Source organism: Eublepharis macularius, chromosome 14 (assembly GCF_028583425.1).
Source record: "Eublepharis macularius isolate TG4126 chromosome 14, MPM_Emac_v1.0, whole genome shotgun sequence".
Taxonomy (NCBI): Eukaryota; Metazoa; Chordata; class Lepidosauria; order Squamata; family Eublepharidae; genus Eublepharis; species Eublepharis macularius.
This window is the reverse complement of record NC_072803.1, coordinates 20,672,715-20,696,568: the sequence shown is the minus strand read 5'-3', so window position 1 is coordinate 20,696,568 and position 23,854 is coordinate 20,672,715. Positions and strand designations below refer to the sequence as shown.

General features: G+C 42.0%; 1 protein-coding gene across 1 annotated transcript in view; it reads right to left on the bottom strand.

Moving 5' to 3' along the window:
- The window catches only part of PKNOX2 (PBX/knotted 1 homeobox 2), a 370,783-nt gene that overhangs the window by 119,244 nt on the left and 227,685 nt on the right, over positions 1–23,854 (bottom strand). The window contains exon 6 of the mRNA XM_054997769.1: positions 3,675–3,814. Within this exon, the coding sequence (XP_054853744.1) occupies positions 3,675–3,814 (140 nt within the window). The remainder of the gene's footprint in view (positions 1–3,674; positions 3,815–23,854) is intronic.

The window sequence follows — 23,854 nt, the reverse complement described above, 5'->3', positions numbered from 1 at the left end:
CAACGAGAAGCCAGCAGAAGTGATTCGTTTCGCATGTCATCTTTGTCAAGGGCAAAGATTTGATCCTATATTTAATCCAGCCTTGACTGTTTTCATTCTTCAAAAAGGTGGGTCCCCTACTGATGGTATATGGCCGTCAGAAGGGGATGTGCCCTTTTTCAAAAAAAGAAAGAAGAAAGGATTCCCAAGGCATCAATTCTACTTAGAAAATAAAAGCAAGTAAATTTGGAACTCTAGAATCTGGGGAGAAAAATCAGGAACAGAATTTTGGAAGCATCCCTAATGCTGGCTGGCTATGTTATTTATTATTACTTACTTCATTTATACCCTGTTTTCTCTGCAATGGAGACCCAAAGCAGCTCCCATCGTTCTCCTCTATTTTATCTTCACTACAGCCCTGTGAGGTAGGTTAGGTTAAGAATCTGTAACTGGCTCAAGGTTACCCAGTGAGCTTCCATGGCAAAACAGTGATTCAAACCTGGGATCCTAGAACAGCACGCTAACCACTACACCATACTGGCTATCTTATCCTCTTCTCTTCTCTTGACACTACCTTTCACCTGAGCAAAGCTCTGGCTTAGAATCCTTCAAATGGGGTTTAGTGCATCTTTGTGCAGGTGTGGAAGAGCAAATTAAGTACCACATATATTTTTCTTTTATCTGTACTCTCCAAGAGGACAGCATAAAAGCTACAGCTTAAGCATTAATTTGAATTGAATGGGGCCTTGTTAAATTTATTGACATGAAATGAAAAATCCCCAATGCGGTTTTGAACTGTCATGCTACCCAGAGGCAAGAAATTTTAATTAAAAAAAACCCTCTAGGCACTCAGTATGATATACAAGGTTTCCATTCAAACAATCTTCTTTCCTGGCTCCTTTCCCCCACTTCTATCCTGCATGAATGCTTTCGTTTTCTCTAGTTTCTCTCTTGGATACACAAAACACAAATCTGCTAATATATGGCACTAAAAAGTATGAAATAAAAAAAAAAACCCACAACAGTCCAAAATCCAGGTACTTTAAAACCTCACTTACAGAGTCATTTTAATAGCTGTTTTAATACTGCTATAGTAAGTTGCTGTTAGGAACATTTACATGCTCAAGTACTGTAGCAGTCACCAGCTGTTGAGGGCCGCACGAAAGAGATTTCCTAATATGACCTAAAATCCCCCCCCCCCCCGTGTTGTAATCTGTATTGAAGGGAAGTGCACCAGATAGCCATTCATTCCTCTTCTTCCTCCTAAGAGCTCAAGGTGTCATACAGAGATGGGGTTTGTCCCATTATATACCACTGAGGTCCCTCCCCACCAAACTCTGCCCTCCCCAGGCTCCACCCCCAAACCTCCAGGAATTTCCCAACCCAGAGCTGGCAAGTCCTACGGCAGCTGCTCGTGTTGGCTGTGCCAACCAGTCCTTGCTCAGGGCTGGCACTTCTGCTGTTGTGGAATATTCCTGGCAACAGTGGGAAGTGTGCATGGACCAGCCATCGACAGAACCAGGTTTTTGGGTGGGAAGGCAAGAAGCATTTTGAACTACCAGTATTTATTTGTAAAGGTGGGGGAAGATCTCACTAACTTTAACTGTCCCAACAAGGAGCAAGTTCTCAGTGTGAAGAGTAACCTCATCATACTCCAATCTTTTTGTCCACCATATGGAAAATAGACAGCACTCCCTCTCTTTGTGACAGCATATGGAGAAGACACTGTATGGCATGCAAGTATACCTTGCTTTGATTTGTAACTCCCAGGATCCTCCAGAGTCGTGAAGATAGCAATTGCCATTTATTGCATGCTAACACCGATTAAAATTATTACAGCACTTTACAACATTTTAACATGAATGTAAGCAAGAAGCTACAAAAGCCCAAGGTGAACTAACAGAGAGATTCAGAGAGAGAGGGGGTATCCTGAAATGCCAAAGTCTTAGATGTGTGATTGCAAAAATGCTGAAAATAAAATATACATAGCGGTATGTAGAATATTTGGTAGCCCATGAGAAATCTCTTTCTGTCTCTGTCTCTTTCTGTGTGTCTCTCTGGTTGCACACAAACAGCTTTCCAGGAAACTAAAGGAAACTAGTATCCATGACATACGTGTTCATGCTTTCTATCCTGCCATGTTCTATGATCAAATTGATCTTTGCAGCACTTTAAGCCATACTTAGGGAAAGCCCAAATTAGTTTCTAACATCATCAGTAGCACTGCTACAACAGGAATTAGTACATTTTGGAGTTACTATCATCATTTCTGCTTGGCACTACTAAAAGAAAAATGATCCCAGATTAATACTTCTGCAAAAGAATTTTACACAATGGAGCACAAAGATCTCAAAATTTTTTAACAGTTTTCTCAGTGGTCCTTCCCACTTTGCCAGTGGCTAACCTAGGGCTTTTTAGCAGCTATCTTGCTGGGATGGAGAGATCAGACCCTAGTGAGCTGTTCCCCATCCAGTTCTGACTGATTCTAAATGAGCTGTTCGCTTTTCTCCATTACTTGCTGTTCCAGGACCTTTTAACAGCAGTTTTAAATACTATTATTTTTCAGCTTCATTATCCCTTCTGCTAAGCTGGATCCTACAGTACTTTTCGGCCAAGTCTTCCCCCAATGGGAAAAGTGTTCCTCCAGTGGAAAAAGTGCTCTTCCAATGGAGACCACTGGAGGACGTTTGGGTGGAAGGAAGTGACAGGATCCAACTTATATGGGAAGGAAGGGCATTTTAGGACCCAAATTTAGACTTCATCAACTTGCTGTAAACTGCCTCGAATGCCTCCTAAACATAAGGAGTTGGGATATAAACTTCCTAAATAAAAAACATTAATTTAGTATTTGCATAAATAATACTTGATTATTTGATGTTCTTCACATATATTACCTGCTCATATAACCAGCCTTTAAAGTAGTTCAGTATTATTATTCCCATATTGGTGAAAGTTGAGAGAGAGTTCAGATTGTCTAAGGTCAACTAGGGCATTCGTGGCAAAAGTGAGATGCACAAACTTCCGGATTTGCCACATAGCCCTTTATCCATTATGTTACACTAGCTTAAAAGTAAATTAAAAAAAAGAAGATGCAGTCATTCAGGATAACAATCTGCCACTTGCCACTAATTGCATCCCCAAAATATCTACTAGGTACCAGACCCAAGAGACTCATGCGACCACATTGTGAACAGCAATCACAATACCAATAAATATGCTTCCTAGAGGTAGCATCCCCATTTCCCTCAGGTACAAAATATTGCAGCTTTAAGTGCTCGTAAAACCCACAACAGAAGCACAACCTCAGGACTGTGCGCAGTGAACAAGAATCAAAAGCACACATTCTCCACAAAAGGAAACTTGATTGTGCAGAAAGCCCCCTCATCCTCTTTCGAAATGTTCCCTGCCACATCATCACTCTGTTGCTGGTAATTTAACTCTCTCTTTCTCTCTAACAAAGAAAGCAAATCTTTTTAAAGTACTCAGCTTGAGGCTCCGCTAGTTTAACATGCGCTGGAACCTATTTCTCAGTCAATTGACAAAGACGGCTTTTAAAAAAAATGGGGGAGGACGTCTCTGTGCAGCATGCCGTTGACAAGTTAGCCCCAGGCCAGATTCCAGTAATATCTCGACGTGCCGCGACAGGGATAGGAATCAACATTAAAGAACAGCCTGGCAGCGGAATCCCTCTGTACCTGTAGACAGCCCGCTTGTCAGCCTCCAGCTGCGCCTGAGGGTCGATGGGAGCGCTGGGGATAGGAGTGTTGGCGGCTGCCGAGGGTGTGGTGATGTGCACTGGCTGTGCTTTTGCCGGCTGTTGTGCTGTGGCAGTCATCTGTCAAAAAGAAGACAAGAATGCAAGAGGCTTAAAAGACAAAACCAGATCAAACTGAAAGTGTATGCAGTAGCTGGCGGGAGGAGAAGCGGCAAGTGCACATGTGCTTCTGCAAGCCCTTGGCCAACAGTATTTTCTGTGTCTCACATGGAAAAGTTCTTTACCTTCCTTCTATATGTATTTATTGAACTTGGTTTATTCCAGAATGCTAGTTGTGGTGTCTCTGTGAGCATAATTATATCTATATTTGTGCTTCACTTAAAAAAAATTGTTTATAGCTTTCTATATCATTCCAGTCTTTTACAAAAATGTAAGGAACTCAGAGCATCAGAGCCTTTACCAATCAATATCGGCTTTAAACCACGAGGAAAGACAGAATATAAATAAATATGGCCAGAGGTACAGGATGGGGAGGGTGTGCCCCCTTTCCCTGGAACACCACCCCACTGAGAAGTTGACCAGTCTGGCCCTAACCACTGGCCAGAGAACAAGCAGCCGTGGGGAGATTATTTCCCTGTTCCTTGGTAGATAGATCTTTGTTCTCAAGTACCAGCTGCCCAGGGAACGCAGGCATGAGGGGAAGGTATTGTTTCAATATGTTATAAACTACCTTGGAGATTATGTGATTGAGGCGCAGAGTATGCTTCCTTTAAAAATAAAAATACATTCTTAGAATCCAATGGGAAATAGTAGAACAATTTTTCTCTCCACAACAAAGAGGTGGCTAACATGGTGTTGAAAATGCCTCCCATCCTGGATCAAGAAAATGCAATGAACAAGTCATTGTGAAGATCGGATGGAAGGGGAAAAAATCAGGAAGTGGCTTGAGAAAAAACGGTGTTCAAAATTTCAGACTGGGATTGAAAGATGACCACAAGCAGAAACCAGTGGAACGATCTGTGCCTGTCCCATTGGATGAAAAGAGTGTCGTCGCTGATTTGAACACAACTTCCACAGAAGACGTTACCAAGGGTATGACCTATGGTAACTTCTTTATAGAAAACCAAGAGTGTCTGCAATACATGGACCACATTACATGTCCAAGTACTGTATTTTCTTGTGCCACATGGTGTGTTTCTAGAGAATTTAGGGTCAAACTAAATTAGATGTTGCCAAGAGTACTGTATTCATAGCTCCCAAGCATTTTAACTGTAGTGATGTGTGAATCCAGTTGGATCAGGGTTATGGGTGCTTTCTCCCTCTGCCATTTTTCCAACTGGAAATGGACACCCAGAGGTTTTGTTTGACCAGCTGGGGCAAGCACAGAGCGGGAAAACAGCACGGACAGTGCACTGAATTTTTTTTTTTTTTTAAAAAAGCTTCACCTACATTGCAGTGCCAATCAGGCCTCTGTGTGGTGGCTATTTACAAAGCCCTTCCCACAAAAATGCTTGAGAATGCCAAACACCAAACTCCCAGCATTTCTAACTCCTGGGTAAAGATACTTATGCTCATGCTTTGCAATGCCACACAGTTCACCAGTGACTTTATAATGGGTGAGTTTAAAACAAAAATAACTAAGCTTTTAAAATTTGTGGCATGAAAGCTTCCATTTAAAAAGCAAGTGATGTTAGAGGAATAGGAATATTTGTTGCTTAAAATAGTGGCTCATGGCCACCTCTACTAAATGGTAAGAGTCAGTCTGGTGTAGTGGTTAAGAGCAGCAGGACTCTAATCTGGAGAATCAGGTTTGATTCCCCACTCCTCCACTTGAAGCCAGCTGGGTGACCTTGAGTCAGTCACAGTTGTCTCAGAGCTCTCTCAGTCCCACCCGCCTCACAGGGTGATTGCTGTGAGGATAATATTAACACACTTTGTAAACTACTCTGAGTGGGTGTTAAGTTGTCCTGAAGGGCAGTATATAAGTTGAATATTATTATTATAATGTGCTAAACTCCACATACCTGACCCAGTGCTGCCCCCCCTGCTCCCTAAGATGTTCCCTGGTCACTGATGAAGGGAGCTTTGACTCTTGAAAGTTTGTTCCCTGGAAATCTTGTTGGTCTTTAAGATGCTACTGGACTCAAATCTTGCTGTTCTACTGCAGACCAACATGACTACCCATCTAAAACCCCCTATCTTGGGGTGGATTTTTCAAGATCATTCACTATTAAACAATGCGGGGGGCGGGGGGGGGGGTCCTTTGGTTGCTACTACTGTGACCAATATAGGATACTTAGAAGGAGTAAAGGGGAAATTAAAGAAAATCTTATTTGCTGAAATAAGATGATCAGTATGGACACTTCTGAACTTTTAAAAAAAGAGTTCTTATTCAATAGATGTATTTCTGATGTTAACAATTCATAGACCTGTGGGTCTGGAGACAGGGTAATAGATGTTTCTGCTGGGTAATAATTAAATCTTTGATTTTCCATCCTTTTCTTTAAGGCCCAACTTAGGTTTGCTAGAGTAAGGGGAACGCATCATGCATTTGCCACAGACACTTCCTATTATTCTTACTTCGTGTATTTTAGAGCTGAGTCCTGGTACAAATAAATCTGGTAGGGAAGCTCCATTTAAGAAACACATCCCCAAGGAGTAGTAGTGGAGCTAGCCTTCTTTTCCAAGACGGGCTTCCAAATAAATGAATGGGAAAATCAGTTATGACCAAAGCAGGGCTTTTTTTCAGCTGGAACGTGGTGGAACGGGGTTCTGGAACCTCTTGAAAATGGTCACATGACTGGTGGCCCCGCCCCCTGATCTCCAGACAGAGGGGAGTTTAGATTGCCCTCTGCAAGAGGTTTGATCCACTACCTCTTTTCCCAGAAAAAAAGCCCTGGACCAAAGAAATTTCTAAACCTTCTCACCATACACTACACAAGCCTCTACATGTATTTTAGCAGCTCTCGATCATTAGCATCAAAATATACCCTTTAAATAAGAATTATTTTTAAATTCAAAAGTTTTCACCCACTTAAAATGAACATTCTTTCTTAAATAATGTCTTTAAGTGACTCCCTTCTGCCCTTTAAGAACCTTGCCACGCTCACGGATCTGCCAATGATTTCTTTAATCAGAAATTTTCTTACACTTTCCATTTTTTTAGCACAATGAAATAATTTGTAGGGCATCTTAAATAAAGATTACTTTTTGAAAGGTTAACCTTTTAAATGCTTTTTAAAAAAATTCTCACTCTTCCCTCCCCCTTTAAAAAGAAACCCTTCCTATCAAGTTTGATATAGTGACTGACATTTAAGGGCACGACATGGCCCTTTTCATATTAGAGGATTCTAATATTTGGATTTAGCACCTGGTCTTTGCTTATTGTAGAGTACAGTCTGGATTACAGACTGATCCTGTGTGCTATCCTATGGTAGGCTCCGGAGTTTACCAGACAGCAGTTGGGGCCCCTTACAATCTGTTGTTCACTAAATTCAGCACAATGATATTAACAGCTTCAACTCTTTTCAGCACTTAGCTCAGATTATTTTTTTTGTAGGATTTATTCTTTGCTGTTCTTTTTTTTTCAGAAGCATAATGAAATTTGGTATCTATTTCATGCTCTTGCCTTCAGTCAAAGATGCAGAATTCCCATTAGAGCTCATTGTTCAACCAGCGCAGGCAGTGAGTTGCTTGCTTTAGGTATAAGCGGTGCATTCTCTTTTATGGTGGCTTTTTTTTCTAAGCTACTATCATACTTTGGAATAAATACAATTATCCCCATGTCTAACACAGCTTGCTGTTAATGCTCTATAGTGCCAAGTTTAAAAGAAAAATAAAGAGCAAGGCCCCTCTGCAAAGACTTCAAGTAGGTAATGTATCTGTATAAAGTTTCTTGGCAGTGAAAAAGGATTCCATGGCTCAGAAGTAGATTATGAGGTTTAAATGCCCTTCATGTATTTTGCAGCAAGCAGATAGAGGTCAGGGTGGTTTCAAGCTGCACCAATAACATATTGAGCCTGCCTTGCAGAAGCCAGAGGAAGGAATGTAGGCAAAATAGGGGTCTTTCCCAATTAGTCTGCTTGCCTTAAGCTTGCCCAAAGGGCACCCTTGGATCCAGGCCACTGAAGCCTGTGGTTGCATGGTACAGTTCTGAGAAACACACTGGAGAAAATAGCTCTTTGGAGCATGCAATCTAGGGCATTATACCCTGCCCTCCGCAGGTTCCACCCTCTTATCTCCAGGAACTGGCAGTCCTAGAACCAGAGTACATTCTGGACCCATTAATCTAGTTCTACCAGATTCACAGTTAATGATACATTGGTGTGTGTGTGTGTGGGGGGGGAAACCTGGACCGTATGAATCTACCTTAAGTGACATAGATGTTCACATGATTTTTCTAACTGCAGCATGAGTAGCAAGCAGGGTGGCTGGACTAAGGTCCTAGAAAATATGAACGGTTTGATCCGACTAGCTTTTCTGCTGGTGAAGAAGGAAGGAGGCATCTTCTTTGACACCCCCCCCCCCCAAATGCTATGCTGAGCATCACGGAACCTGCATTTATAAAACCATTTAGGACTTGGGTTGGAGTAAGGAGGGGGATCGGGTAAGATTGAATGAAAAAGCTGGCTGGATCCAACCTGAAATCCCTCAGTATTGACTAGCATTAATAAAAACTTGGTGCCTTTATCATACAGTTTTAGGGCACAGGGAAAGATTAGTTTCAGAAGTAGCAGGGTTCTCATTACCATATTGAGAAAATAGGATGAAAAGAGTAAAACACCCAAGGGGTGCCAAGCACCCTGCAATGGCAACACAAAGGAAGAACCCCAATCCAAACTCAGAAAAATTCATGGTGGAAAAAAAATAACTCTCCTAGAACATCTATTGTTGTTGATGTGGCCAGCCTGGCGAATCACTTTGGGTTTCCAGTTTGCAGAAAGGGCTTTTGGAAATTCTAAACAGGATTTAAGGCAATTGTATTACCTCTATTGCTACAGACTGAATGCATTTCACAGCCAAGTGACCAGAGGTCTGTGTAATGTAAGACAGTTGGGAGCTTTTTTAAAGAGATGAGAGGGATGCAAAGTAAGCATGAATGCATTTTAACACAGGGCTATTGTCACAGTTACACTGCGCAGTCATCAAGCCCAGCCCAACATTGCCCAGCCCGGCCTTCCCTTTGCCATTTTTGAGTTAATTAAACCAGAGTGTTGATGCTAATGACTGATCAAAGCATCGGGTTGTTGGCTTTCACAAACAGCTCTTTGGGTACTTCCTAAACTCAGATAAATTCAGAAATAACGTAAAACAAAACAAAGCTAGTGTCTGTGTCAAATGTAAAAAAAATACAAATAACAGGGTTTTTAACAGAATTACACACACATACATAACACTATTTATAGATTTATAAAACTTCTGTCCTGCAAATGCCATAATTATAATTCAAAAAGAGTCCAGTAGCACCTTTAAGACTAACGAAGAGAACTTGATTCTCGAAAGCTTATGCTACAATAAAATTGGTTAGTCTTAAAGGTGCTACTGGACTCTTTTTGATTTTGCTACCACAGACTAACACGGCTAACTCCTCTGGATCCATAATTATAATTAGCATCTATATAACACTTCCAGTATTCAAAGCATTTATCTTCTTGAAATTCTGACAATCCTGTAAGGTAGGCTAATATCTTTGAGGGAAATGAGAGAAAGAGAGCCTGAGGGAGAGAGAATAGCTTGCCCAAGGCTATTCAGTGAATGTGTGTCAGAAGAGAGATTTGAACCAGGAATCTCTCGGATCAGAGCTCATTCTTCCCAGCCATCATGCTCCCAAGTCGATCCTCCCTTAAATTCAATTCAAAAAGTGACAGAACTTCCAGTCATCCAACATTATTTATTTACTTCATTTATACCTTGCCTTTCTCCTCAATGGCGAACCAAAGTGGCTTACATTTTTCTCCTCTCTTCCATTTTATCCTCCCAACATTAGACTGAGAGTGTGTGACTGCTCACGATCACCCAGCAAGCTTCCACAGCATAGCAGGGCTTCAAACAAAGGACTCTCAGATCCTAATCCAACACTCTCACAACTATACCACACTGATTTTCCCTCCACCACACCAGCTGCGTGGCTTGGCTTAGTCAATGTTTGAGTGCTGGCACATAAATTTGGTGTCCCATGTTTGGAACTTCAGGTGCAAAGGTGTCCTACTTTCAGCCTTTTTTTGGTGATCAGGAAATCTTGGTGGTTACCAAAATTCAGCTCAGTGATGTGAAAATACTTATAGAATCAAGATGTCTTGAGCTACGTGTGCACCAAATTTCAAGCAAGCAAGCAAGCAAGATTTATAGCCCTCCCTCCCTGGGTCCAGAATGTGCAGCAGCATTCTAGACCCACTGTAATTTCCAGGTTAGATCCAAGGGAAGCCCTGTATAGAGCAAGTTACAGTAATCAGTTCTGGAGGTGACTGTTGCATGGTTCACTGTAGTTAGGTCACGGGTTAACAGATAGGGCACAAGTTGCCTGGCCTGTCGAAGATGGAAAAATGCAGACTGGGCAGTTGCCATGACCTGCCCCTCCATCGATAAGGAGGAATCCAGTATCACTTCAAGACTCCAGACCAATGAGACAGGCACTAATTGTGCCCCATCAAAGGTCTGGAGCAAGAATAAGTTAAGGGTTGTGAGTATAGTTCATGCCCACATCTCACAGAGTTTACATAAGACTAAACTTCCATTAACTGAAGACAGAGGCAAAAACTTAGGATAGATGTGATTTGGTGTTCTAGCAGAACTGACAAACTACAGCTTGTTTGGTAGCAATATTTTATAGGGAAGAGTGTCTCTTGTTGTGAGGTAGAGAAGAGGCAACGTGCATGAAAAGCAGGGTTTACGCATAGCCCAGGATTTGTTACTTACGTCTGGTAGATGAATTAGAGACTGCTGTACAAACCAAGGTTTATTGCCATGTCTGAATGCAGCCTCGGGTTCACACTTTTGTTTTTTTAAGGCTGCAGCAAACAAGGACAACTCATGCTGTTTACTGCGGTGCACAAAGAATTTTAATTGCCTAAATTTACAACTTCACCAGATTTATACGTTCTTCCTTATAGAGGAAGCTGGCAAACACACTGAGAAAAAACTAGAAAATAGATAGGAGCATTTCCTTTTAATTTATTTTACTGACAACCAAGATAGTTCTGTGGACATTCAGCTTTTACAAAAACATGTTACCAGGCAGAGTTCCGATCGCTGGGCTTCATGCACAACATACTAGAAAAGATATTGCATATTTAATACATGCTTTCCCTTTTCAGAACTTCATTCCCTGAACTTCAAGGACAAAACAGCAGAGACAGAACTTGGCTTGAAAATGCTTTAATTTATTATAAAGCAACATATGAAGCACAGGATTTTTATGCAGATTCCCATTTTTCAAAAGGTAGATTCTCCTGTGCATTGAAAGAGATTATGCTCAATATTACTGGCCCTTAGCAGAACCAGAAGATTATTAAAGTGGTTGCTCTGTTCTCAAAAGATGTTTTTCCAATTGCTTCCTCTTTATTTTCATAAAATCTGATTCTTTTTTTGACAGCCAGTTTGGTTGCTTTTGAAAAGCCCTGTCAAGCAGCTTTTCAACAGGGCAAAAAAGATATTTATGCTAAGCTACCAGAGTAGGAAACCGACTTTTGCTTTGCTTTCTGTTTATTTCTGTGTAAAATGGAGTTTTAACATACAGAAACCTTTCTGGCTCTTCTGCCACAAATGCACATTTCAGAAGATTAAAATTATTCTGTTTTAGGGAGAAAATGCACCTTCAAAACTCTGGGTTGGGTCCAGCCAGCTTTTTTACTCAAGCTCACCCAATTGCCCTCCATATATCTTCCAGCCTACCACGGCTGCAAGTTCCGTGATTCTTAGCACAGCCCTTTTGGGTGGCCAAAGAGGATGCTTCTGGCAGAAAAACTGATTGGAACCAACCCAATTTAGTCCATCTTTTCCTCTGCAATTTCATCAACATCCAAACTGGAGTTTCTCCCAATATAATCCATATTATGGGATGCCAAGATTAAAAGCAAGATCAACCAGAGGGCATTTGCTAGTCACTGGCTTTCTTTGCTAGATGGGACTTGGAAAGAAATGAATAGAAAATCGCAAACGTCTATAACCCAAATATCCATGCCTGTTTTAGCTTGTATGACTAGCACCAGAAATTAATAAACTAATAACAGTTATTTCTACATTCAGAAGCTTTTACTTTCTTAAAATGAACAGCTTCCTTAAATAAATAAGAGACAGTGATCTTGGAAAAATCCACCAGAAGCAGAAAGAGGAGGAAGGGTTGGGCAGAGCTTGGCAGGTCAGAGGGATTGAATATGGAGGAATATGTTTCAAATTCTTGAATGCCAGCATCATTTGTCTAAATGTGCCTGGAATAGGTGGTTTTCTGCTGAAATCTAACACAATTACCTGTGCTGTTATTTCGTTCATTTTAACTTCCTTGTTAAGAAATCTCTTGTTGGAGCTCTTACCACCAGAAAAAATGAGGACAAATATAATCAACTCATGCAAACACAGATTGTGTCCTCCTAAACAAAGAGTCAGATATACTGAGAATTGTTCACGAAGATCACAGAAATTAAAGCCTTTCAGGGGTTCCTCTCTGCACCAGTGAAGGGCAGGAGGAAAAGAATTGGCCTGGAAGTGTTCATGCCTCTGGAAACACCAAAGGTAGCCCTGGATGCTGGCCAGCTAAGATCTTTCTAACAAGACCTAGACTCTGCACTCCCACCTTCAGAGTTAAGTCAGGTGACACACAGAGACAGGGCTTTCTCAGAGTGGCACCTTGCCCGTGTAATGTCCTTCCCTCGAGGCACGCCACACAACTGGTACCTACTCTACTATCTTTTAGGCATCAGGAAAAGACATTTCTGTTTGCTCAGGCTTTGATTTTTTTTAATCCAGATTTTAATCTTTTAAACTTGTTTTTGCGGCCTGCTTCTAGACTGAAAAGTGTTCTATGAGATTTGCTTTAAGATGCTAATTGTTTTAGGCTATTTTTATGTTCTTGTTGGGTTTTCAATATATTTAAAATAATCATTGTTACAACTTTTATAGTGTTTATGTGCTTATTATGTTTTACTTTGTAAGATGTCTCAATCAGGTGCTACGGAGAGGCAGCATAGAAATAGCCTATACTAACAAATGGGAGACTAATACAAAAGCTTGCTATCCTACCGCCTATACTTATGTCCTGTGTAGAGCAAGAGCCACCAACTCCCTGGATCTTCCCTCAGTTGGAAGTTGGAAAGAAAGGTTTCCTTACTTTTCTCCTAATCTGGGTGAATTCTGCATTGGAGGTTATGGACATATTCTGATAGAAAACCACAAGAGGGGAACGTCCAAGGACTTGTGGACTTTTAACTTGTCTCAGACAGCATAAGTCTTCAAATGGTCTAGTTGTTGCCATGATTGTTAAGGTTGCAATGAGCATAGTTCCATCTGCCAAGCCTTCTACTGCATATTTTTATCAGCCACCTTTTCATTGTCGTCCTCTGCACAAGCAGAAGAATTAATACAGGAATGACAGTGATAAAGCTTCCCTAATCCCCAAATTTCCTTAAATTCCCAATAGGAACGAGCAAGTTAACTACATTTCCCTGCTGCCTCGTCTGTTTCCAGTTTCAGCTGCCTAAGCAGGAAAGAAGTCACACTCAAGGAACAGCTAATGGAAAATGGAGCTGTGTCGTATAAAACCACCATAGCTATTCAACATAGTGTGGTGGGGGGAGGCGGCTGAGGAAAGAACCAAGAGGAGCAGCGAAGCGAACAAACGATGACACAGAAGTTCCAAAAGCCATAAAAAACCCCCCACCAAGGTATCGTTTGTGCAAAGTGACCTTTCTTACCAGAGGGACACATTTAAGAAACGAGAATAAAGAGGCCCGCGCGACTTTGAAAGCAGCTCATAATGTGCAGATTTCACTCCATCACAGAAACCTCTATGAAGTGTGGCAAAGTGGCCTTTGGGCTACAGAGCCGTAGCCAACATACGCCATCTATCACCAAGACAGAAGTAACCAAAAGGTCTTTGTCTTTGTATGGTTATTCACATACAGGAGATAAATGGTCCTCCTTTGCTGCTAGAGACCTTGTTAGGAGTCATGCCCTCCAAAGTTCCCATGAGCGAAGCACTGTTTGAGGTTACTATGATGGCTCTGCCCTCCAGACATCCAGCAGCCCTTGCAAAAGAAATGGAAAAGGGGCTGACCAATTTTTTGGGGGTGGGGGGTGGGAATGGGACTGTGTCTCAGTGGTGGTAGAGCATCTGCTTCGCATGCAGAAGGTCCCAGGTTCAATCACCAGATAGTCGCTGGTACAGAAGATCTCTTCCTGAGATGGCAGGGAAGCATTGCCAGTCAGAGTAGACTGGTACAGGTAAGGCAACTTTGTGTGTTCCCATGAAGCCAATTTTACAAAAGATTTTGTCTACCTTGAGCCTCTTCAGTCCGCCTTCATCCCTGGCACTGTGTTTGTTTCCCTGGGTGTACCTGCAGCTGACTTGATTGATTTTATTTGTAACTTACCTTTCCACCTACTAGAGTAGAATTTCTTGAAGTTTTTGCTGTCAGGCTCCCTCCTAAAACCAGCCACGGCCAGGGAAGAAGAAGGAGCGACTATGGCTAGAATGGCCCTTGCATTCACTGCCCTTCCGCAGTTTCCACGGTCAATGTTGCTATTTTGGTGGCTGTCCTCACACTAAACCTCTGCTGTACAGAGGAAAGTGTCTCCAGTTCTGCCTGCTGCAGGATCCTGTCCCTAGAATTTCAGGGGGGATGTATCCCACAATTTGAAAGTTTTAAAAGCAGTCTAACAAATATCAGATCGCCATGACACGTTACTTGCATAGCTGCCACTGCATCAGGTTCTAAATTTGCCTGCACTGCTTCACAGAAGCTACAACCACAGCTTAGAGAGCTATCTATTTTCAAGAGAAAGAAGAGATTCTAAAGCCAATTCTGATAGAATGGAACAGATGTGATTCATAGAAAGGAGAAGTGGGAGACCTACATTTTGGTTGTTTTAAAAGGAATCACATATTAGCCATATAGTCACACGTGTGCTGCCATTAACTTACTTAAGTAGATAAGAATTGACTTGCTGGATGAACCCCATAGTCCTTACAAATGTATCCAGCCTCCAATAGACTGACTAAGAGATGGCTCTGGGAAGCTCACAAGAAAGGGGATGTTGGTTTTAGTGCTGAGCATCTTTTTGTGCTGAGCATTTGTTAATCAGAAGTACACTATACTACCCAATTCTTCCCATGCAGACAGATCCCGTGCATGATGACTAGGAAGAAAATCCCAGTGAGTTGATGGGATTTATTCTCAATTATGTGTCTTTATGTTTGCAGCCTTAGTATATGCTTTACTAACTTATTCTCAGATTGACTGTATAAAATAAAATAGGAGCATAAAGTCTCCTTTAAAAGCCACAAAATGTTTTGAACTGCGTGACAGAACCCCGAGATTTAATATGGCTCAGGATCACCACCTAGAGAGTCTGGGTTCTTGGACCCCTGGGGCTTACATGAGGATGACGTTTCATCCTCCATTCCACATTGGGACTACCTGGCCAACTTAATCCTTTTTTGAAAAAGGACAACCAGCTTGGGCTAGAGATTCCCTTTTAGTCATGGAAGCGCAGAGCCATTCATAGGGTTGGGACCTTTCTGTAATAATTCTCTGATTTGTTATCAATAGTCTCTGACATCAGAGATGGAGCTTTGCTTGGGACTGGTTAGATCTGCTAATCAATCTCACCGAGGAGGCTGGTTTAGGTCAGACTCCATTGCCCATGAATACCTGACAGCTCTAGACTTTTATCTGGTCCTACCTTTGGAACATCTGGAGACCCCAAGACTAGTATGCCAGGGGTTATGGAGGACTCCATTATCTTTACTGCAAGGAAATCTGTACATGCTGTGAGAAACCTGCTACTACCTGGGCAAAGTATTTAGCTGAGTTAGACCAACAGTATTACTTTGATTTGAGAGTCTGTGTGCTGTGTGATACTGTCCCCTTCTCTACTCCTTTTGAATCCACCCACCATTTCCTCCTTTCTTTCTATAATAAACATTCTTTCTATAAAGGCATTTTGGATTCTTTAGTACAATGCTTTTCTCTGGGATATTTCTTTAAATCTCTTGCCTATGTGTCAGATTGCCTGAGTGGTACATATTTTGCTATAAGGTATTTTCCAGAGTTTCCGCCCTGTTAGTGTGGTAGCAATGAACTGGAAGGGTACCTTCCCCAGTGGGTCAGTGTAGATGTTCTCAGGATATCCCTGAGCGGTGGCAGAGAAACCTTGGTCTAAGGGAGTTCCTAGCAAGGAAAATCACAATTCCCCTTCCTAACTATAGCAATTTGAAATCTCTTCTTCAGGACTTGGTTTCACAAAGTTCATTAATTTTTATTTCAGCAATTCAAAAAGCATAGAACAGTCTTCCACACCCACTTCAATAAAGGGAAAGTGACTGGAAATGTGTCAAATGGCTAACCTCTCAAATTACACAAGAGCATTATTACCAATATTTAAGGCTGTCAACCGATTAACGAATTTTAGTTGATTAATCATATGTGTTTTCACTGATTGATTAAGCCTCAATATATTTGCATATGACCATAGCCTCGATATATATATCTTGAGATCCATATGTTCAGGGCAGTTTGCAAAGTCACACCCGTCCACTGAAGTCAATGGGCTTAGAAGAAAGGCTCTGCTTACTGTATGAAGGAAAGATCATGCCAGCTTTTCTCTCTCTATTACCTTAACACATCCTCCACGTCACAAGCTAATTAAATTTGCCCTTACTGCTTAAAGCTGGTCACACAACTGACTAATCAGCCAAAGTTTTCATTGATTAATTTCCCACAATGACTGTGTAACTTTCTGATGTTTAACCTGTTTAATTATTGCTTTTGTTTTTATACTACGTATTTAAAAAAAACTTGTTTTAAGACTTTTGATTGTTTGCTGCCTTGGGGAGCCGAAGCTAAGTGGAAAAAAAGCATAAAAATCGTTGACATAAGTAAATAAAAATAAATCTATCTATGAGGCCCTACTTTATGTTCCATTCTGTATGAATACTGTGTCAATTGACCTCTATGAGCAGCAAAGTTTTCTTAGTTGCTCCCACAGAACTGCGGAATGCCCTTCCACAAAAAGTGCATCTAGCTCCTTCCCCATTACCCTTCCAAAGGAACGTAAGAGATTTTCTTTTTCAATGTGCCTTTGACAATTAATTAGTAACTTTGTTTTGCTGCATATCTGCTGATTAGATTTATATGTGGCTTGGTTAAAATTTAGTAAGTTGGTTATTGTATTGATTTTAATTCCTGTACACCACTTTGTTAGCTTTCTGTTGAGGAATGGTTTAGAAATCTTTCAAATAAATAAATGACCTTTTAAAAAGCTACCAGCTCTATCAAATTACATTAGCCATCTAAAATGACCAAATGTAATTACTGACAGCCCTGTGAATGAATTCCCGAACATTTTTCCCCCTTATGAAGTAGGTTTGCGGAGTTCCCAATGTTGAAATGGCCCTGCAGAGCTACAATTTATCCTACGGAGGTAATTTATCCTATGGAGATAAGCATGTAGGTCATAAGAAGGTAACAAGAGGTCCATCCAGTCCAGCATCCTGTACCACAAATTGGCCAACCAGTTACTCTAGAGGGCCAACAACAGCACATGGAGGCCCTGGCGCCTCTGAATGCGGAGGTTCCCTTTAGTCATTATGGCTAATAGCCTCTGATGGATCTGCCCTCCATTAGGGTTCTGATCAGGAGGACCACTACATTTGCCCTAATGAGCAAACAGTAGCTTTGTGGGGCCATTTCAGCTTGGGAAAGCAGCAGTCCTGCCTTCTTCATTTTAAAGGGTGAAAGAATGTTTAGGCACAAATTTATGGAACTCCCAGAATCACATGTAGTTCGGCCTTAAGGCTGGTTATGAGAAAGCCTTGTAAGCTGTGCACCAATTTGCTTGCTTGGCTAAGTGCAGAGACCATTGAAATATTTCATAACTAGAGATGGGCAAGAACAGCAATACAAACAAAAAAAAAGCCACGAACAGCCCAATTTGCTGTTTGCGAACAAGCTGTTTGTGAGGCCCTATTCTAAACAAACAGGTGGTTGTTGCAAGCCTCGTTCGTTGTTGTTGCTGTTCGTCAAGCCAGACAGTCTGGCACCTGCAATCAATTCCCTTGGCAATTTAGGCAGAGATTGTCTGAACTCTGTCTGAACTCCTGCTGTTGTCCTGGAAACCCCAATCTAAGCCCAATTTAGCTTGATAGGCAGGTCTTCCTTTCAAGTGTGGAGCTCCAAATTTGTTACAACAAGGGAGAAAAGACCAGGGGGGAGGGGGGCTCCCAGCTCTGACTTTGCATACAGTGGAGAGACAGTTGCTGTTGGCATTTTGATAGAGAGAATGCATTGGAGCTTGGATTTTCTTTGTGTGTGGTGGGATAAGAATCTACCCCTTCAAGTTCCAGGGCTGCTGCCAGGCTCTGGGCCAAGCTATTATTTATTATTGGTACCTTTCCTGCTCAGGTAAGGTTTCTGGGAGTGGTGCGGTACAGATCTACCCCTTCAAGTTCCAGGGCTGCTGCCAGGCTCTGGGGCCAAGCAATTATTTATTATTGGTACCTTTCCTGGTGCCTGCTCAGGTCAGGTTTCTGGGAGTGGTGCAGTAGGGATCTTGACTTGGATGATGGCTAGAGGAGAGCCTGCTGGCCCCCATGAACAGCCAACCACGAACATGTTCGTGAACAGGGCCATGTTCATGGTTGTTCGTGAGTCCCTGTTCGTGGATGGCAACGAACATCATGTTTGTTTTTTTCTGTTCGTGCCCATCTCAATTCATAACCAGCCAGTCCTAGGATCTTGATACTTGTGCACCATGGATAGGGACAGCCTTCCTGAGGGTATGAACAATCCAACCTCTTTTCTAATCTGAATTCCATTAGACACCTAGATGCCAACTTGGAGCTTAACGCTTCTTTTTACATGTGAAACTATGTGGTTTGGAGCAGTTTGTAATTGAGAGGTGAAGATTCAAGTCTCCTGGAATCCTAACAAAACATCCCTAAGCAATGATATATTTGTTTAAAATGAAAGAATAATCTTAACTTGAAACACAAAGTATAAACATGAACAAACGTTTATCGCTCTATTATTTAGTCCTGGGATTGGCAGATGAGACCCAAGTACAATTTTATTTGCTTTTTTAGCCTTAGTTACAGAGTCCTACAAAAACAATGGAAATCAAGGTTTGGATTCTCTTTTCTCAGAGACATTCAACATGGCAATTCACAAACCACAATGTATCTTTTGAACAGACTATCTTGCCAGGAATGGTCCAGACATTTTTCTACTTTAAAGCTAAGAAAAACTAAGTTTTCCCTTAACCCATCTGCATATTCCCCCAGCAAATTTACCCTTAACCTCTAAGTATTAAATTCCTTCCTTCCTGCCCCCAACGTATGCTAAACAGATGACCATAGCCTAATACTACACCAGACTGAGTGATTAATCAGGGGAAATACCTGAGCAAATATTAATTATCAAGTGCAAAATTGCCAGACAGGAAATTGCTATTAACAACTGGGGTAGCAGCAATTGCCCTGAATATTTAGGAGACAGCTGGCCTGAAACACACTTAAAATGGCTTGGTAAGGGGTGGAGAAGGATCTTGAAGATCCACAGGGAAAGCATTACAAAAGTCTTATATTGGCACATATTCCAGTAGGAAAGGACCCATTCTAGAACACATCTGCAGATCTTGAACAAAAAAATTGCGTGCATTTCACAGATTTGTCCAAAATCCACTCAAAAGAAAAATTTGGAACATGAAATGATTGACAAGGAGTGACTTTTGATAGAAGGAATAGCAGACTTATTTCAAGTATGTTTAAGGAATGGATGAGTAATAAATGGGCATCAGATAGAAGCGCCTCTCAGTTAAAGGCATCTACAAGATTCCTGATGAGGACTATTATTATATATTTCTGTCTGAAACTACAAAGTATCAGAGGGCATGGCTAGAAGCCAGAAGGCAGAATTATATCAAGAACAGGTTTTTTAAAAACTCAGAGATGGAATGCTCAATTATAGCTACCTAGGTCAAGTTCACACATAACATTTAACTTTTCATCCTTTCTCCTATTGTTGATATGCACATGTGAAAAACAAATCCTAAATGTGCTTGTCCTGGGTTTCTGAATCAGCTGATGGTCATTTAGGAAAGTTGATTTACAACTGCATTTTACAGCTTGAGCTGCCTGAGCACCTGCTGGTTTGACTTGCAACATTTGTGTTCTGTTATATTGTAGTTACAAAAGCTGAATATTTGATGAGCTGTTCGGTCTGCATCCAGCTTGATTAATCTGTTACAGCTGCTGCCTCTGAGCATGCGCTGAAATGCATTCTTTTGGGGGAGGGCATCTCCGCTACCAACACAATTATGTTGTTGAAACGACAAAATCCATTAATAACATTAATAATAATATTTGATTTATATACTGCCCTTCAGGACAACTTAACACCCACTCAGAGCGGTTTACAAAGTATGCCATTATTATCCCCACAACAAAACACCCTGGGAGGTGGGTGGGGCTGAGAGAGCTCCAGAGAGCTGTGACTAGCCCAAGGTCACTGAGCTGGCTTCAAGCAGAGGAGCGGGGATCAAACCCGATTCACCGGATTAGAGTCCCACACTCTTAACCACTACACAGAACTGGTTCTCATTACATGTAGCAAAATGCATTGCACACGTATTTGTTTAGCATACCCATATCTGTGTGCCCTTTCAATTCTTAACAGCTAGTATATTATTTTCATTTATTTACTTATGTTATTTATGGTCCACCTTTCTCACTGGGGTTCAAGGTGGATTACTCAGAGGAAGTCAATATAATCCAAGGAGAGGTTACCTAAAGTCAGGCTGGAGCAAACTCAGATTAGTTTTGGTCTGATAAATGCAGGTATCTCCAGAGACCAGCACTTGTTGACTCTTTTGGAGTCAATATAATCAACAGGACAGGACATCCAAGGAACAATGCAACAGGATATGTATTGCAAAAATCTGGAAACAACTAGAAATCTGAAAACAGATCTGAAGCTAAAATGTAAGTATTAATATGATGTGTTAAATGATGCAAAAATTACATAGGAGGGTCCTACTTACAAGAGCAGGCAGCGTGAGCTATGCACAGTAGTATAAACCACAGTCCTAAACCTTTACCCAAGTAGCTTTCTAAACCATGCTGTTTGGTATAACCCTATTACTTGTATAGAAAAGCCCTCTCAAATAATAGGTCTTTACTTCCCAAATTCACCTGCAGCAACGTTCTCCCAGAAAAAAATATATGGCCAGAAATTCTTTCATGCCAAATTGGTCTCTGAACAAAAGAGATCTGGATGCCACTCTGAAAGGAAATACTGAGCTCCTTGGTCTCCACTCTTATATTGCAGTGGGCAAGGGAGAGCAGAAGCAGCCGCTGAGAATTTTTCAAAATGGTCCAGTTACTTCTTGTGGCATTAACTGCCCAACTAATAACTCAATGAGAAGGAGATGTAAAATCTCCTGAGAGAGGCCAACTTTCTATCTACTCTAGTGCAAATTAGTTACATGATTATGATAGTTTTGCCAGGTGTCCAAGTTCTTCCAATGTGGGCAGTCCTTTATGGTGCCATTGCAATTTGCAATGCTTCTGTTTTTGCTGACATCGGAAAGTGCCCACACTTGGCAATCAAGAGTTTGGAGTAATTAAATTGTGGAACATAGATGGCTTTAAAAGGGGATTGCACAGATACGTGGATGATAAGTCTATCAATGGCTACATTCCATGGTGATAAAAGGAAATGCCCACCTTTAGAGGCAGCGACTCTTTAAATACCAATGGTGGGAGCCAACATCAGTCGAAGTCTTTGGCTTCGGCGCCTTGTTTGTGGAAACCACTGATCTGATCAAGTAGGGTTCATCTTATGGGAGCATACAGTGATATAATCACATGATAGCTTCAGTATGTACCCTCCATTCAGCTCACATATGCTCAGCATGTATTCTGCACCCATCTTCAGAGTTATGTGAATTGGCCATCAGGAAAATTTCAGACAAGCTGAATCATATATCCACCTCAGCAGGGCTTTTTTTCAGCTGGAACACGGTGGAACAGAGTTCCGGCACCTCTTGAAAATGGTCACATGGCCGGTGGCCCCTCCCCCTGATCTCTAGACAGAGGGGAGTTTAGATTGCCATCCGCGCCAGTGGCCGTTTTTGCCAAGGGTGATTTAAATTTTTAAAAACTCCCCCCCCCCCGTTCCAGCTGACCCAAAGTGACATCATTGTGCGGTCCTGAGTTCCACCACTGAGTTCCATCACCTCTTTTCCCAGAAAAAAAGCCCTGCACCTGAGGAATGACACTTCTTAAGCACTAAAATGCCTTCCAGTGATACCGACATAGGTCTGTTACCCGGATTGGCAAATCCATGGCCAGCATTGGGAGCTGTGATTACTTTCTCTAGGGACATAAAAGTGTTTGGCACCATGACTAGCCATGAGGGCTCTTTTCAGCAGCTGCGATTTGTTAATCCACAGTATAATGTAAATTAAATTAGGCTCTTCACACTTAACTAACCCTCAATCTGCATTCTTTTGTAACTCCCGAGGTTTCCAATGCAGCTAACAGCTAATCCCTTCAGCCTTAAACTTCTCCCAGCTGCTGGCTCATAGCGGTTATGGAGGGATTCCAACAATTCAGGGCCAGTAAACTTAATCCTAAAGCTGTTAGGCTCTTCTAAAATAACGAGACCCACCAATTTAAAGCTGTTAGCCTTAATTATCAGGAAAGGAAGCATTCAGGTTATGTGCTGAAGCATACACTGAGCCAGAAAGCCACGTTCCATTGCTTAGCTCCCAGCTTCCTTGTACTTTCTGTCCATCTTGATGCTACTCAAAGCATTTTAGACTGCACTGTTGAAAATAAAAAGAGGGGCAACCTCAGAAATAAAATCCTGTGTTGGGAGAGACAATCAAATGCAACTGTCTGGATCTGACAAACCAGCTTCCAGGTCACAGAATATACAAGGACCTTAAAACTTTTGGGTGTTCTTCATCCAGTGCCTTCATGAAAAAATATAAGCGTGGGAGGTGCCTTTGTAAAGACAGGTGCCGCTTTTTGGGTGAGATCTCCATGCTGACAGTTTTAATCCAGCCATGCACACAGCATAGTTTGTTCAGCCTGTTCACCCCTATTTACAGAATGTACATGTGCAGGAAAGCAGTGTGGGTGCATGGACCACAGGTGACCAGGTGCCATGTCATTTACATCTGAATTTCCAAGCTGCAATGATTTGTCCTTGGGTGACTGCCTGCCACTGTTTACATTCCAGACAAAGGTGTTCTCATACTCCCTACCTCCTGAAGCTTGGATACTTCCACTGCTGAATCCCAGACCAGATATAAGGAAGGTCAGGGCTTTTTTTCTGGGAAAAGAGGTGGTGGAACTCAGTGGTAGAACTCAGGACCGCACAATGACATCACTTTGGGTCATCTGGAACAAGGGGGGAGTTTTTTAAAGTTTAAATCACCCTCGGCAAAAATGGTCACATGGCCGGTGGCCCCGCCCCCTGATCTCCAGACAGAGGGGAGTTTAGATTGCCCTCCGTGCCAGTGGCACGGGGAGCCAGTGGCACGGAGGGCAATCTAAACTCTCCTCTGTCTGGAGATCAGGGGGCGGGGCCACCGGCCATGTGACCATTTTCAAGAGGTGCCGGAACTCTGTTCCACCGCGTTCCAGCTGAAAAAAAGCCCTGAGGAAGGTATTACTATAGTGCAAGGCCTATGATGAGTTTTGTAGTGATAGGGCAATGATGAGCCCCAGCTCTCTGAGGAAGGCAAGGTAACACATGTGGGGCTGGCAGAAGGCTAGAGACAGGCAGGCTGGAAGTCTGGGTGGCCTTCCCTAGCCAAGGGTCACCTAGATTGAGGGGAACCAGCACACATGCAAGCCTTTTAATAGCCTTCAGCAGACTGGCTTCCCAGCATCCCTGACCTGCCCGGGGCCAAGGGAAGTATGAGCCGCTGCAACAAACT